General features: G+C 44.9%; 1 protein-coding gene across 4 annotated transcripts in view; it reads left to right on the top strand.

The window, feature by feature from the left end:
* SPTBN2 (spectrin beta, non-erythrocytic 2) overlaps nucleotides 1–16,642 on the top strand; it is a 206,739-nt gene that overhangs the window by 107,049 nt on the left and 83,048 nt on the right. For all 4 annotated transcript variants that reach the window (XM_066582517.1, XM_066582519.1, XM_066582520.1 and 1 more), the window contains exons 3-7: nucleotides 8,581–8,754; nucleotides 12,317–12,408; nucleotides 13,458–13,538; nucleotides 14,720–14,835; nucleotides 16,201–16,313. In XM_066582517.1, coding sequence (XP_066438614.1) covers nucleotides 8,581–8,754; nucleotides 12,317–12,408; nucleotides 13,458–13,538; nucleotides 14,720–14,835; nucleotides 16,201–16,313 — 576 coding nt within the window. The remainder of the gene's footprint in view (nucleotides 1–8,580; nucleotides 8,755–12,316; nucleotides 12,409–13,457; nucleotides 13,539–14,719; nucleotides 14,836–16,200; nucleotides 16,314–16,642) is intronic.

Below are 16,642 nucleotides of genomic sequence, written 5' to 3'. Positions count from 1 at the left end.
CCGCTGTGTGCCCTGGCCCATCAGCATACTACAGGGTGGCTGTACTAAGAGCGGGGACAATGCTCGCGGTTGGCATCACCGAATGCAGTGCAGATCCAAGGTCTCCCGGAAGAGTGTTGCAGCGGGGCAATCACTGTAAGCTACACGTTCCAGGGACACTGGCTGAAGCGCCTGATCAATCAGGTAATGGGGGCGTGAACGCACTGTCAAGCCACCTACATCTTGTCTCCACCCCTACTTCCGGTGGTGACAAGATACAATAATACCGGACTGGAATACCCAGAGAGCCTATCAAAATTGGGATTATTCACCCTGGAAAAAAGACTGCTAAGGGGCGACCAAATAACTATATATAAATATATTAGGGGACAATACAAGGATCTCTCCCATGATATGTTTATACCCAGAACTGTGACGGTAACAAGAGGTCATCTATGTTTAGAGAAACATTATTTAACATTATTAACATTTTGAGAAACACTTTATCCTGCAGCAAGCCAAGATTGCATAGGCTCATAGGTGTCAGAATGATAGATACCTCCACAAATGACCCCATTTTAAAAAATACAGATTTTAATGTATTCACTGAGGGGTGTCATGAGCATTTTGACCCCACAGTTTCTGTTCAGGAGTTAATGCAATTTAAAGAAGAAAGAAATACGTTATTTTAAAGACAGATTTTTTTTTTCTGTAGTGCACATGAAAATGAGGATTTGCAGCCCCAAATGGATACCCATGTTTGTCCTGTGATCAGAAACATACCCCTTGTGGCCCAAATCTTCTGTCCATATGCACAACGGGGCCCAAACCAATAGGAGCAGCCGGTGGCTTTCGGAACAGCTATTTTGCTTGAAGGGCCAAACTAACCTTGAGTGGCCAAAACAGAGAACCCCCACAAATGACCTTTTTAAAAACTAGACTCCTTAACGAGTTAATTTAGGCGTGTGCTGTGTATTTTGACCCTACAGTTTTTGAATGAATCCAAAAACAGAAGGAAAAAAATTAAGATTTTCTTTTTTTTCTGGCAATTTTGTAATTTTAAAAACAGTTTTTTTTTAACAGGACACTTATGAATGAAGACTTTCACCCCAAAATGGATACGCCGATTTGTCCCGTGTTCAGATACATAATCATTGTGGCTCTAATTTTCTGTCTGTATCCACAACTGGGCCCAAACCAAACGGAGCATCAAACTTCAACTCTCTTTAACGTTTACGTGATCACCATTATCAATTGGATAACGGCGATCACGTGGCCGGAGAGCGCTCACGGCGGCCCTCTGTCACTGCTCCAGGCTCTCGACTACCTTTAGTAGCCAGGGGCAAGGAGATTTTAAATTTTCTGGGTCCTCCACAGCTTTACCGTTTTGGGGACTGGCGCATGCACTGAAGCTGGGGAAAGGTGTATGGATAAAAATCGGGTGACATCGCCGGAGGTAAGTAATAGGTAAGTAATTTCACCTCTCCTCACGAATCGGATTCGTGACGGAAGGTGAAACTTCAACTTTTTTTTGTAACTTTTACATGATCTGCGTTATTCATTGGATAACGATCACATGACCAGGGATCGTGTACCACGTGCCCCTGTGAAATCTCCAGGCTCTTGGCTACGTTTAGTAGCCGGGAACAGGGAGATTTTAAATTACCCTGGCATTCTGTGGCGTTTGCACATGCATCTCCCGTTTTCACGTGCACAGAAGCCGGGGTAAGGTCCGTGGATAAATCCAGGGTCCTTGGGTACATAATTGTGATCCATGAGGGGAGAGGAAAATTAAACTATTTTTCCAGGTCGTCATCCCGACGGCCCCATTTACATATGGAGGTTGCCCTCTGACCCAGGTAGGGACAGGAAGAGTTTAAAAGCACCTCCCTTTCCACCATGCTTTAGTGTCTTCCTGTCCCTAAGGTGGCCAGATGAAGCATAGCTCCAGCGAATCTGTGGAGAAAGAAACCTACCGCACGCTGTGCGATCCCCCTGGAGGGGTAGAGGTCGGGGCCGCACACTCATGAGTCCCTGCATCCCCGACCTGCGCCGCCGGCGGAGCCGTAAGTCGCCTCTGCAGCGCTGGTCTCCCTCGCGCGGTCCGCATGTTCGGGCCGCCGCTGCCACGATGGGATAGTTCCTCCTGGCAGGGGAACGGCAGCGGTGGCCTCCCTGGAGGGCGAATCTGTGGATTACCGCACGCTGTGCGATCCCCCTGGAGGGGTAGAGGTCGGGGCCGCATACCGCTGTAGTCCCTGCATCCCTGACCTCTGCCGCCGAAAGAGCCATAAGTCGCCTCAGCAGCGCAGGTCTCCCTCACGCGGTCCGCATGTTCAGGCCGCCGCTGCCGCGATGGGATAGTCCCTCCTGGCAGGGAACAGCAGTGGCGGCCTCCCTGGGCTCCTGGATCCTCGGCGCGCATAGCGGTGACGTCATCCGGCGTGGTGACGTCACGCGCTCAACATAGGGGGCGTGGCTACCGGCAGAGAACCCGGAAATGGCGCCAAATTTGAAATTTCTCCTATATAAAGCAGGCTCTACTCCATGGAGATATCCTGCTGACTGCCTAGAAGTGCCAAAAGCATGTCTACTCGCGACAGCTCAGCACGAGAAGGAGAAACAGATACCCTACAAACCGTGAGTAGGCTATATGCCAAAAATGGAATGCGCAAACTGCCACTTGTACTGGATTGGATGCATATATGTTCCCCTTTTTCTCTCCCTTCTCCCCCATTGTTTTGTATGGGTTAGATGGATAGGGAAGGTCCAAAGATTAAGGCGGACCCCAGAAAAATGTCCTCTGCAGCAAAAAGCTTGAGAAAAGCCCTATGCGAGCATGAAAGATATTAGCGGGGGGAAAAGCGGCGTTCAAAAACTGACATCCGCTGTATGATCAGGTCCATGGCGTCCTTTCCCCAGGCTCAGCCAGGTCCGTCACGGGTCCCTAAAAGACCAAGACAAACCGAATAGGCGAGTTCAATTCCCTGGAACTCCTGTCAGAAGGAGAACTAGAGGACCCGCCAGCACTTATAGAGGATGAGGAAAAATACTATTTCTCCTCAAACGACATTGCGCACCTCATCAAGACAGTGATGGAGACAATGCAGACAAGAGGATCACCCGCCCATGACGATTCAGACCCTGCAACAGGTGATTGCAGATGAAGGCCGGATACAAAGCCAAGGTAGCCAAGAGAGCCTCATGTGGCACAGAAAGTTAAGGCAGCAGAAATGCAGTCCTAAGCTCTCTCTCACAACCTGAAGGTTGTAGGTTCAATCCCCACTGGCTCAGGTAGCCAGCTCAAGGGTTGACTCTCAGCCTTCCATCCTTCCAAGGTCGGAAAAACGAGTACCCAGCTTGCTTAGAAGCCCTTTGAAGACACCTCACACGAGGCCAGCATAGCATCAACTTCCGTGGCCAGATCCAGGGTCCTATGGCTAAACAGGCTGGAAGCCCCTATTAAGGATCGGGCCCCTAGAGAGGCTTCCCCTCGCAAAAAATGGCTACCGCTTTTCTGGCCGACGCATCAGCGGAGACCGTCAGATATGACGCAAAAACCGGGGTCCTTAGCAATACTGCAAGAAGGGCATTGGGGCTGCAGACATAACATAAAAAAATAAAACTCTGCGCCATCCCATTCCAAGGGGACAGGGGGTAGATTAGCACACTATCTAAATCAGTGGCAGGGGATAACATCTAATCCCTGGGTACTCCAGATAATCGAAGCAGAGTACCGAATTGAATTCCACTCTCTACCCCCTAGGAGATTCCTCATAACCTCCCCTGGGTCCCTACAAGAACAAGGACCAAATGGTTCTATTAGGACTATCTTTAAAGGGGTTGTCCCGCGCCGAAACGGGTTTTTTTTTTTTCAATAGCCCCCCCGTTCGGCGCGAGACAAACCTGATGCAGGGACTTAAAAAAAAAAACGGACAGTGCTGACCTGAATCCCCGCGCTCCGGTGACTTCTTACTTACCTGGTGAAGATGGCTGCCGGGATCTTCACCCTCGGTGGACCGCAGGGCTTCTGTGCGGTCCATTGCCGATTCCAGCCTCCTGATTGGCTGGAATCGGCACGTGACGGGGCGGAGCTACGAGGAGCCGCTCTCAGGCACGAGCGGCCCCATTCAGAAAAGAAGACCGGACTGCGCAAGCTCGTCTAATCGGGCGATTAGATAGACGCTGAAAATTAGACGGCACCATGGCGACGAGGACGCTAGCAACGGAACAGGTAAGTGAATAACTTCTGATAACTTCTGTATGGCTCATAATTAATGCACAATGTACATTACAAAGTGCATTAATATGGCCATACAGAAGTGTATAACCCCACTTGCTTTCGCGGGACAACCCCTTTAATCTCAAGGCCCTAAATAAGATTATTCCATACAAAAAATTTAAGATGGAAACACTGCGGGTTATCGTCTCACTAATAGACCCTGATAGTGTAATGCGCTCTATAGATCTCAAAGACGCATACTACCACGTCCCAATAGCCGCAGTCCATCATAATACTTGAGATTCGCCCTGCGGGAGGGTGACAAAATCCAGCACTATCAGGTTACGGCCCTACCGTCCGGAATCTCGACCGCTCCTCGGGTTTTTTTTTACAAAATAATAATAGAAATGGTAGCCTATTTCAGACGGAACCAAATCCTTATTTTTCCATATCGGGATGATTTCTTGCTGGTGTCAAGAACGGAAAAGGCCATACGCATGGACCTATCCACGGTCCTGTCTACCCTAAACAATTTAGGGGGGGTAATCAATGAACAGAAGTCCGACCTGAACCCAGGTACACAAAAGGTATACCTGGGAGTATTATTAGACACCCACATCCACGAATCTCGGCTTCCTTAAATTAGGAAGGAAGACCTTATCCACGCAGTAACCTCCCTCTGCCGGGCTACTACGGTATCTACCAGAGAAACGATGAAGGTGCTTGGTATTCTAACAGCATGCAGATAATACCAGGGGCACAAGCCCATACTCGGCAACTACAAAGGTTCATCCTTGGCAGGTGGGACAAACGGCAGACGTCCCCGGATAAGGTGAGCCTGTCCGTCCAAGTTAGAGAGTCCCTACGCTGGTGGACCTCACAGAGGAACCTAAACAAAGGTACCTTCTGGTCGCGATAACCCGCTGTACCCATCACAACAGATGCCAGTAAAACAGAATGGGGAGCGCAAGTAGCTTACCTAAATCTACAGGGAACCTGGGACTCCCAGATAGCAAAGAGCCCATCTAATTATAGAGAATTAGGAGCAATCTGGGAGACCCTTCATGCAACAGAACCCCATTTAAAGGGAAGGCATGTTAAAATCTTGACTGATAATATGACAGCTCTGTCGTTTGTTCGTCACCAGGAACGCGACACGCACACCTCCAACAACTGGCAGCAAAGATACTCCGCCGGGCGGAATCCAACATGCTGTCCCTCTCAGCGATCCATCTAAAAGGATCCACAAACGTCGTTGCCAACTTCCTGAACAGACAGAGCATCCTTCCGGGAGAATGGGGGCTGAACCAGCGAGTCTTCGACCAACTAATCTGCCAGTGGGGAGAACCGCAGAGAGACCTGTTCGCCACGAGGGGAAATACAAAGTGCCGGGACCTTTACTCGCTAAATCCAGGAGACAACCCGTGCGAAGTAGATGCCCTGTCCCAAAGCTGGGACAGGGACATAGCCTACACCTTTCCCCCCCCTGCCCACTGATCCCCCCCCCCCCCCCACACACAGTCAATGGGCATTCTAAGCAGAATGTGCCTGCTCTCGTCAGATTGCGGCCGCCAGCCAGCTTGAGGCCCTCAGAAAAATCCAGATCAGCCGGGTGTCAGTCATCCTAGTTGCCCCATGTGGGACAAAAGACCCTGGTATTCCCTGCTAAAAGCCTTGACGATCTGGGGTCCACGTCTACAACCGGCCGTGGAAGATCTTCTCCAGGGCCCGCTAAACTACCCGGGGGTCGAAAAATTAAAACTAGCGGCATGGATACTGAAAGCATGATACCGCGAGGGAAGGGACTTTCCCATAAAGAGACTTTCCCATAAAGTGATTACCACTTTAACAAAGAGCGTAAACCTATCACTACAGCCATCTATAATAGGATATGGAGGAAGTTCACAGACTTCTGCAAAATAGATCCAGGCAAAATCCCAGAGATCGACATACCACGCAATCCTGGAATTTTTGCGGGCAGGCCTAGGGAAAGGCCTTAGCCCAAGAACCCTTAAGGTTCAGACAGCCACACTGGGATCTTACCTAGACTTTCCTTTGGCAGAACACCGCTGGGTTCGTAGATTCCTCAAAGGGGCAGATAGGCTTCGGCCTTTTATTACAGAAACTTTCCCTACCTAGGACTTAAACCTAGTCTTGAATAGTTTTTGCCAACCCCCCTTTGAACCCCTCTCCCAACTCCCACTAAGATTTCTCACGCTAAAAGTTACTCTTTTAGTCGCCATAACTTCGGCTCGGAGAATAGGGGAATTACAAGCCTTATGCTGTATTGAACCTTACATGCTTATACAAGATGACAGAATCACCTTTAAGCTAGACCCAGCCTCCCTACCGAAGGTAGTGTCGAAATTCCATAGACAGCAGACAATCACTCTGCCTTCCTTCTGTCAAAATCCCCGCAATGATAGAGAACGAGAATTTCACAGCCTAGATGTTAGGAGAGCCGTTCTAGTGTATTTAGAAGCTACCCGCTCTTTTGGGAAAAATAACAACCTCTTTATCCAATTTCAGGGGCCGACAAAAGGAAAGACGGCATCTAAGGGCACCATTGCGAGGTGGATCAAGACTGCCATCCAAGAGGCATATAAAGCCAGGGGCCTCAATCCTCCGGGGAAAATTAGAGCCCACTGCACACACTCTCTCTCCTCCTCTTGGGCAGAAAAGGCCAGGCGTCTGCCGAGCAAATCTGCAAAGCAGCCACCTGGTCTAGCATAACACACGTTATCAGACACTATAGGGTTAATGTCCAGTCAGACAAAAACCTGGGCTACGGACGAAAAGTCCTCCAGGCAGTAGTCCCGCCCTAAAGCCACGTATAATTTGGTATACTACATATGTAAATGGGGCCGTCGGGATGACGACCTGGAAAGATACGGATTACTTACCGGTAGTCCCATTTCCAGGAGTCATCACGACGGCCCATAGTTCCCTCCCTTATAGAATAATTAATGTTCTTTTCAATGTAAATACGACCGAATAAAGGTAAAATTTGGTTTAGTAAACATTGTCCACCGTAATAATTTGTAAGTCACTAAAGCATGGTGGAAAGGGAGGTGCTTTTAAACTCTTCCTGTCCCTACCTGGGTCAGAGGGCAACCTCCATATGTAAATGGGGCCGTCGTGATGACTCCTGGAAATGGGACTACCGGTAAGTAATCCGTATCTTTTTTTACTTTTACATGATTGCTGTTATCCAATAGATAACGGTGATCATGTGACTAAGAACCGCATACAGCAGTTCCCGGTGACTGCTCCATGCTCTCAGCTACTCATACCAGCGGGACATCGCAGAGGATGGGGGTGAGTATACTCAGCTCCCCTTACGAATCCGATCTGTAAGGGGAGCTTAAACTTTTCTTTTTTTTTTTTTTTTACTTCTCATTGACTTTAATACGCTCGCTGGTATCAGGTGGATACCAGCGATCGCGTGCCAGGTGCTAGGGGGGACCTTCCTGCGGCCGTCCATGACAGCTCCAGGATGTCAGCTACCTCCAGTAACCAACAGCATGGAGCTGTAACGTCCACGGCTTGCAGGGTTTTAATCCCCGCAGAGAACACGTTTTTACGTCCCAGCAGGTCAGGACGTAAGAAGGCAATAGCGTGGTCACTAAGGGGTTTAAAGGGACAGCAATGTTCTTGTCATATGCCCTTATACCTCTTTTAATGCACCCCATTATCCACTGGAGAAAGTGGAAGACTTGGGTATACCAATAGATCACAGACTGAACATAATTCAACAATTTTGCCGCAGCAAAAAAGGCAAACACAATTCTGAGATGCATAGAGTCTAGATCACGTGAAGTAATTATCCCCCTCTACTCGTCCTCATCTGGACCCCATCTAGAATACGGTGTCCAGTTCTGGGCACCCAATTTAAAAAATACAGAGCTCTTCTCTGAACTTGCTCCAGTTTGTCTACCAGGATGGTAAGCGGTCTGCAAACCATGTCCTATGAGGAATGGTTAAAGGACCTGGGAATGTTTAGCTTGCAAAAAAGAAGGCCGGAAATATGAAAAAAAAACAAACCCCGCTCTAGTGGTTCCCACCAGTCTTCGCTTACTTTTCTACAGTAGTGGTGTGTCGTACATCCACGTGACCTTCGTAGCAAAAAACAATGGCCTTTTAACACCTCTCGCCCCACAACCAGTTATACTGAATTGACATCAAAATCCCAATTATTCTAGTCATGCATTTGATTAAGTAATATTCCTGCTATTATGATTTGCCATATGAAACAAATATATTATTTTTGTTATTTTCCTTTCAGTTCTCTTGTTGTTTTTTGCTGTTGTTGAACTCTTTATATGTTGTCAGTATGTTATGCATAGTTTTTAAATTTTATTTATTTAACTTTATCACAGCCCAAGCCCACAAAGGGTCGTATGCGTATTCATTGCCTTGAAAATGTAGACAAAGCACTACAGTTTTTGAAGGAACAAAAAGTCCATTTAGAGAACATGGGATCCCACGACATTGTGGATGGGAACCACCGACTGACTCTAGGACTTATTTGGACAATCATTCTCCGCTTCCAGGTAATAATTTATCACTTTTTACATTTGTTCTCTTGTTCTAGTGGTAAAACATGTCTAAATTTCTTTTGGGGCAGCACACTCATAGTTATATAGTATGTTGGGCCCAAAAAAATACACATATTTCCATCCAGTTCAGCCTATTACCCCAGTTCCTTCATCCCAATGTTGATCCAGGGGAAGGCAAAAAATCTCAATGAGGTAGTAGCCAATTTTCCTCATTTAACCCCTTGAGTGGCGGGTTTCCTACCAACCTGTCGTGCCCACCAGGGCAGTTTTTTTAAAATGGTCTAATCATTGAATTTCAACTAATTTTGCAGTTGCGTCTCAAGAGCCATAACTTTTTCATTTTTCCATTGACACAGCCATATAAGGGCTTGCTTTTTGCGGGACAAGTTGTGATTTTTTAAACAGGGCGGAGGAAAAAAAGAAATGGGGAAAAAAGAAAAAAAGGGGCCATGTCATTAAGGGGCTAAATAATGTATTCACTTCCTTCTCTGGGTCATTACGACGCATGGATACCACATGTGTGATTTTATTTTTGATTTTTTACAAAGTAAAGGCAGACAAGTGTTTTTAATTTTTTTTTTTTATAATTTTTTTTTTGTCCCTTTAGGGGACTTCCACAGGAACCCATCAGGACCCCTGATCACATTCCGGGGGTCCGATGGTGACAGCCCTTTACATGCTGCAGTGACAGCCCTTTATATGCTGCAGTCACATAGACTGCAGCATGTAAAGGGTTAACACAGCAGAGATCGGAGGTTTTCTCTGATCTCTGCTGTAAGAGCTAGTACCTAGCTGTCCTCTGACAGCTAACAACCAGCTCTCCCTGCCACAGAGACCATCGGCTTGCTTCTGACAAGCCGATGGTCTCTATGGCAACCTGTAAACAAACCAGTGTAGGAGATTGCCGACATATCTGCAATATCTTCTGCTGGTTTTTCAAAGCCCTTGCTTTATTCTCTGTGGGTCTGTGCAGGCAGAGCACAATGTCACAGCTTGTCGCATTGTGCTCTGCAGCTCCCATAGTGATAGTGATAGTGTATCGCTATGAGCAGTGGAGCTCGTCCCGGAAAATTTCCGGGCGTGCCACTCAAGGGGTTAAAGGAAGAAATTCCTAAGGGATGTTTCTTGCCATTCTTCCTCAACATGGTAGAAAAAGATTTTATTACAATAGCATAACAGATATATTTATATATTTCTTTTTAAAGCACATATTGCAATAAAGACTTGTGCATTTTTTTAGATGTACTTGGGACATTCTTGGCCTTACAGTAGGTAGCCAATGTGGCTGCAGGTCCTCGCCTTTTTTAGAGTTTTTGTATATTTATCCATTTCACTTTTCTTCTCATTTGCAATATACATGGTGTAATTATATAGTAGATTTATATTCTGGTATTTAAACAGGAAAAAATCAAACAAGACAAAGTTTACATGCACTTGTAAAGGTTAAGGTGGCACTCATTCACACATGGCAGATGTTTACAGAAATTTCTGTGACTGTCATTTATTTGAATGGGGCCCACTGAATTTCATGTGATTCAGCTGTGTGGAACTGATTTTTAGTTGCAGAAGTTTTTGCAATACATCTGGAGCAGGTGAATGTAGCCTCACAAAGAATGGAAAACCTCCTGTTCGTTATGATGCCGAAACCATTAGGGCTCGGTCACACGAGTGGAGATCCGTGTGGAAAAAAAAAACCGGGCCGCAGGTGCGGACGAAAATCCACACTTGCCAAAGAAAGAACATATGGGTGGCAATGGGTGTGGTCATGCATATTTTTGCCCGCATGTGGTGCGTGTTTTTTTTTCCCGCACGGATCTCCGCTCGTTTGACTGAGCCCTTAGAAGGCTTTATTGGCAGATTTTGATACTTTTAGGTGATAGGTGGTAGAAAATATTTAATTAATCGGATACCGCCATCCAGACAACTTTTTTTTTTGTCCTTTTATATATAATGGTCTATGTATGTTCTTACTGGTTACTAATGAAATATTGATCATGTGGTGGTTTTCAACATAATTTCTTTTTTTTGTGTGTGTTGACCATATATTTATAGGCCCTTTGATTATTCCTAACTCACAATTTTCAGAGGTTTTTTTGATCATACATCTGTTGCATTGTCCACTTTTTATGTAATGTGAACAGACCTGCAACTCTAGGTACCCTACGTGTTACTGTATGGTGCCCTTATGGCACTGTGTTATGAGCTTATTCTCCCCTAGAAACAACTGATGTGAAGATTGCTCCATAGTAATATATGTAATAGATTATGGAAACGCAAGTAAGGTAGGGCAGCATCGCATTGTATGGGCGCCATAATAGAGCTGTGTGCATGAAGCCTAAGACTGCTGCTGCTGGCGGCCCCATTGAAAGTAATGGGCTGCCAGCAACCCCTGCAGTGATTTTCGGGTAAGGGTTTTAAATATGAACCCTTCCCTGAAAATCATCCCTGGTTTATGTAGAAAATAAAAAATATATATAATCACCTCTATGCCGCTGTCGGGGATCAGGCGCGTCTAGCCTCTTGGGTACCCTGCACTGTAGTGAAGTTCTCAGCCGGCCGGGATTTAAAGTCCCCACCTGCTGAAAGGGCTGTATCTGATTGGCTGAACGCTCAGCCAATCACAGGCAGCACTCAGCCAGTTATTGAATTCATTGGGAGAACATCGCGAACATGGCAGGGCATTCTTTCATCCCCGCGGGGAGTGCCAGCATTACTGAACACTGTGACAGTGCTGTCACAGTGTTCAGTGATGAGAGGACTCCCCGCAGGGAATATTGATGTGCAGCACGGACCTATGTGCGTGCATGTCCTATCTTTTGCATGTGTGCGCGTTTGCACGCCTGTAAAACACGGGTGTGAACACATCATAGGAAACCAATGGCTCTAATAGATGCACACGATTGTACGCACATAAACATGGTTGTCTGAATGAGACCAGCAATAGATATAAAAAGTATTGTTCTTCCTTTTTTTTGTCTGTGCCATTTTCTGCATTTCTACTCTTCACCCTGCTTCCTAAACTGATCATTCTCACTCAATTCATCAATCAGCAAAGCAGAGGTAAAGCTGCATTATTGGCTTACGGAGGGATTGGGTCGCACGTATTCCCCATATACCAGTAAGTCTATAAAGGGACAACCTGCAGAAAGAAACGCCTAGAAATATTCCTGCTGTTTGCTTTAATGTCTCACCCCACCGCTGGATTGATGGCTGCACTGCTTAAAACGGCTCTATAATGTCCTCCATGTTGTTGATGTGTCTGAGTTTGCTACAGGTAGATATCTTGCTACAGCAGAATCTCCTCTCCTCTTTGCGGAGCATGGAAGACCTCATAGCAGCTAGTATCCACTCACTCTGCAGTGGAGTTGACTGACTGCTGACGATTAGAGATGGAGCCTACAGAAGGGAAAAAATGATGATGCATGCTAGTCATATAATGAGCAGAAATAGTATTATATATCATGTACACATACAACAGCTAATTCTAAAAGATAGGTGTGTTATGAAAATGCAGGAGAAAATATCCCAGGTTGAAGTAAAACTTTTTGCTTGGTAGATTCAAGATATTAGTGTTGAGACAGAAGATAATAAAGAGAAGAAATCAGCCAAGGATGCCTTATTACTATGGTGTCAAATGAAGACGGCTGGGTGAGTAGTAAACAATTACTGAGTCATTGTTCTGGACCTAGTATATAATTTAATATCCATCATTATATCATGTATATTCCAATTCAACAGTAGTCAAAATTTTGCATAGAACAGGAATGACCCTATATGGAACAATGTAAATATAATAAAGGCGAAAACCCTCACTGACTGACTCGCCACTAATTCCCCAACTTCCCGGTGTCGTACAAACGTGAAATTTGGCACGAGCATTCTTTAGATCCTAAATAGGAAAAGTAAAGTGGTCACAACTTGATTATTCAATGCTAAGTGCAAAAGTAAGTGCACCCCTATGTAATGTTGTACAAGCATCAAATTTGGCACAACAATCTTAACTGACCTCTGTGTGCATGTACTGAGAAGAATCTACCTCACCTCTGTGTATATGCTGAGAAAATCTAGACTGACCTCTATGTGCATATACCAAAAGGCTCTAAAGTACATAAGGAAGCGGCCATGGACTGCAGGAATGGAGCATGCCTTTAAGGCTAAGAAAGGGCTGCAACCTCCAATCTGGGGTTAGATTTAAATAAAGGGGTTGTTGCCTTTAATGTTAAAAAGTGAGCAGAACGGAATAGTGGCACATTCTGCAGAGGGACATGTGTACATGCAGTCTGAGGAGAATCTAGCACTCCTCTATGTGTACGCATATTTTATTCCTCAGTTCCTCTGAAGTAACCATGACTTCATGAAAAATTTCCGTGCGAACAACAGGTAAACCACCTTTACCAAATTAACTCGGGCGAAGCCGGGTATATCAGCCAGTGTAAATATGAAAATAGCCCATTTCCCAAGCATATTTGCTGCTTTCACATGAGGTAGGTACATTGCAAACTATTTTATACAGAAACTAAAAATATAAATATAACGAACGTAAAGTAAAACTCATTACTTTCAGTTGGGTAACTACAATATTGCCATAATCTTTTTAATAGATGGAAAATGTGTTGATATTGAGTTGATTTAATTACTTGACTCTTCATTTAATTTTTTTTTAAATTTTGTCTTTTTTACCTTTTTTTTTCTTTCAGGTATCCAAATGTTAACGTTCACAACTTCACAACAAGTTGGCGTGATGGGCTAGCATTTAATGCCATAGTACACAAGCACAGGTGGGGAACTAGTTAAGAAATCTTTAGGCCAATTTCACACTGGTGTATTTTAGTTGTATCCGATAAACTGGGGCATAACTTGTATTAAACAGCACACTGACACCCATCCATGGGCTGTCTGATCTCCAGACTCTGCAAATTGCTTGTCTTAGGCCCAATGTCCACGGGAGGATCTGATTTGTGGAATCTGTGCATGTCACCCGCGTGGAAGATCTGCAAATCAAGCTGCCCATGAATTAAAGCATGCGGATTTGCTTTGCAGACCTTCTGGTCGAGAAAAGAAATTGCAGCATGCTTCATTTTAGCGCTGTTCCCGCGTGGACTGCTTCCATTGAAGTCAATGAAAGCTGTCCGTCCGCGGTCTGTCCGCAATTCAGTTGCGGACGGGTCACGGACTCCGGGGGCAAGCAGGCATTTAAGAAAAAAAACAAACTACACTGCATATGTGCGGCAGCCGGCTCTTCCACACACATCCACAGTGAAGAAAATAGAAGGCCTGGGCAGGGACGCAGAAGGCGTGGACAGGTAAGCAGTGTCCTCGGCCGCAGGCAGGGTTGGATTCTGCTGCTGACTCCTGCATGTGGAATACGATGCAACCGTGCACACTTCTCATTTGTAAAAATAGACAAGAATACGCACATCAACAATTTTTTTCCCACAACATTGGTTCATGTGAAAAATCGTTCATGTAAATAACCTCATAGGCTATTATGGAGTTGTGTGCTGTACGGACAGCACAGGACCTAAAAATACAACCGTGTGAATAGGCCCTTATTCTGGCTTATTTGTTGAACTACCTGTATAACAATTTACAGCTAATATTCGTTTAGAATCATTCTATGCATGATTTAATGGGAATTGGCTTTCTATGCTTCTGCTAGTTAGTGTAAAATATAGGAGAGAGACAGAATGGAGACTTCAGGTTATATCAGACTTGCATTAGACATTACAGCTAAACTGAAATTTCTGATCATAGCTGTGTCCTAGCAATGAGAAAAATAGCAGACTATCACATTCTAATGTTGGAGATACAGGTTGGAAATACAGGTCTCTGTGTTACTAGCACTATTCTTACAATAAATGAGGAAGAGTCCAGTTACATGATTGTCTGGAATGACTGAAATACATGAAGAGCTGTTATGCTTATATGAAATTGTTTGATCTTGTTCTTTCTAACCCAGGCCAGATATTATTGACTTTGACACTCTAAAGAAATCCAATGCTCACCACAACTTACAAAATGCATTCAACATTGCTGAACGAGAGTTAGGCCTCACTAAGCTTCTGGATCCTGAAGGTAAACATCCTCTTTCTTTAGGCCAGGTTCATGCAGTTTCTTCTCAAAAAAGAAAACAAAAAAACAGCTCCTGAGCTTTTCATTTAGCAACGTGTGTGTGTTTTAACTGGCATATCCTCAAACCCAACATCTGCATCTTCTACTACTTGTTTTCACTTGGCTTTCCTCTTGGTGGGGTATTTATAAATGATGTCTTTTGTAACTACATTTTTAAAATACGGTTTTAATGCATATTCCGCCGCGGAATTTCTGCCCATGTGCAGGGGACCATAATTTAGTAGGTTTCTGGCCTTTGTTTAGGTAGTTTTGTGGTCAATGGAGTTGTTTTTTTTTTTAAATGCAGCATGGTCTAGGTAGGGAATTTATCTACCTAGACTTGAATAGGCTTTTTGAGAAAAAAAAAACTTCATTGACCACAAAACTACCTAAAGAAAGGCCAGAAACCTAAACTATGGTCCCCTGCACATGGGCGGAAATTCCGCGGCAGAATTTCCGCCCATGCCCGCCTGCATAGGATTCCATTAAATAACGCAATCCTAGGCAGATGGCCGTGATTTGTCTGCGTGAAAACACGCGCGGAAAACAAATCATGGCATGCTCTATTTCTGTGCGGGTCTCGCAGAAGCCCGCACAGAAATGTCGGTGGTGACGAGCCAGACCATCTCGGCGCATGCAGTGGCAGAGGATTCCTTCACCCCCGCAGGGAGTCCGCTCATCGCTGAACACTGTGACAGTGCTGTCACAGTGTTCAGTTATGAGGGGGACTACCCACAGCAATGATTTTTGTGGGGGCTTGAAATATAAGCCCTTCCCCGAAAATAATCCCAAACGTGTGTAAAAAAAAAAAAAAAAAAAAAGTAAAAAAATATACTCCCTCTCCTCTCCGCCACTGTCAGGGTCCAGCAGGTTTTGCCGCTTGCGATCCCGGCTTTGTACAAAAGATCTTTCAGCCTGCTGAAAGCACTGTGTCTGATTTGGCTAAGCGCTATGACCAATGATAAACTCAGCCCTGATCCTTAAGCTCCATTCACACATCAGTATTTTGTATCTGTATTTGGAAGCCAAAAACAGGAATAAGTCCAAAATATGAAAGAGGTGTAAATCTTTCCAGTCTACCTTTTTTCTCTCTATAGGTTTCATTCCTGATTTTAATTCCTGATTTTAACTTTCAATTGCTGATGCTAAATACTGACCAAATGCTGCCTTCTGAATAAGACCTTAGATTTCATTTTATTCTAGGGTTACATTTTGTAATGACCATCAGCTAGGATGGATGTTTTGTGTCTTTTATTTTAGTGACTGTATCTACTTTCTTGCTTTTGTTAGACTGCAAACATTTCAAACGCTCACATTTTGTTTTCTTAGATGTAAACGTAGACCAACCAGATGAAAAGTCCATAATTACTTATGTGGCAACTTTCTACCACTACTTTTCAAAGATGAAGGCCTTAGCAGTGGAAGGGAAACGTATTGGCAAGGTACTTGATCGTTTAGGTGGTTTGTTTCTGGCAGATGAGGAAAACCTTTTGGCTTTGTTAGCGCAAAATTCGCTATTATAGATATACCATGTGTTCCAAATTAAATAAAATGTGTACAGGCCTGGAGAGCCTTCAAAGACCACACGGACTACATCATGTGTTCCCCAAAGAGTCCGTCTTTATTATGCGCGCGTAAAACCTTAAATAAAGTTTCAACACAGGAAGTCAGGCAATTTAGCAGTTACAGTGAGCTTATAGGCCATTTCTCAGAGGAAAGTATTTGTGAGGTAGCTTGTGATGTCATCCATCTGGGAGGAACTTCAGTGAGC

Source organism: Eleutherodactylus coqui, chromosome 11 (assembly GCF_035609145.1).
Source record: "Eleutherodactylus coqui strain aEleCoq1 chromosome 11, aEleCoq1.hap1, whole genome shotgun sequence".
Taxonomy (NCBI): Eukaryota; Metazoa; Chordata; class Amphibia; order Anura; family Eleutherodactylidae; genus Eleutherodactylus; species Eleutherodactylus coqui.
The sequence above is the reverse complement of the archived record's forward strand: the minus strand, read 5'-3'. Positions and strand labels throughout refer to the sequence as shown.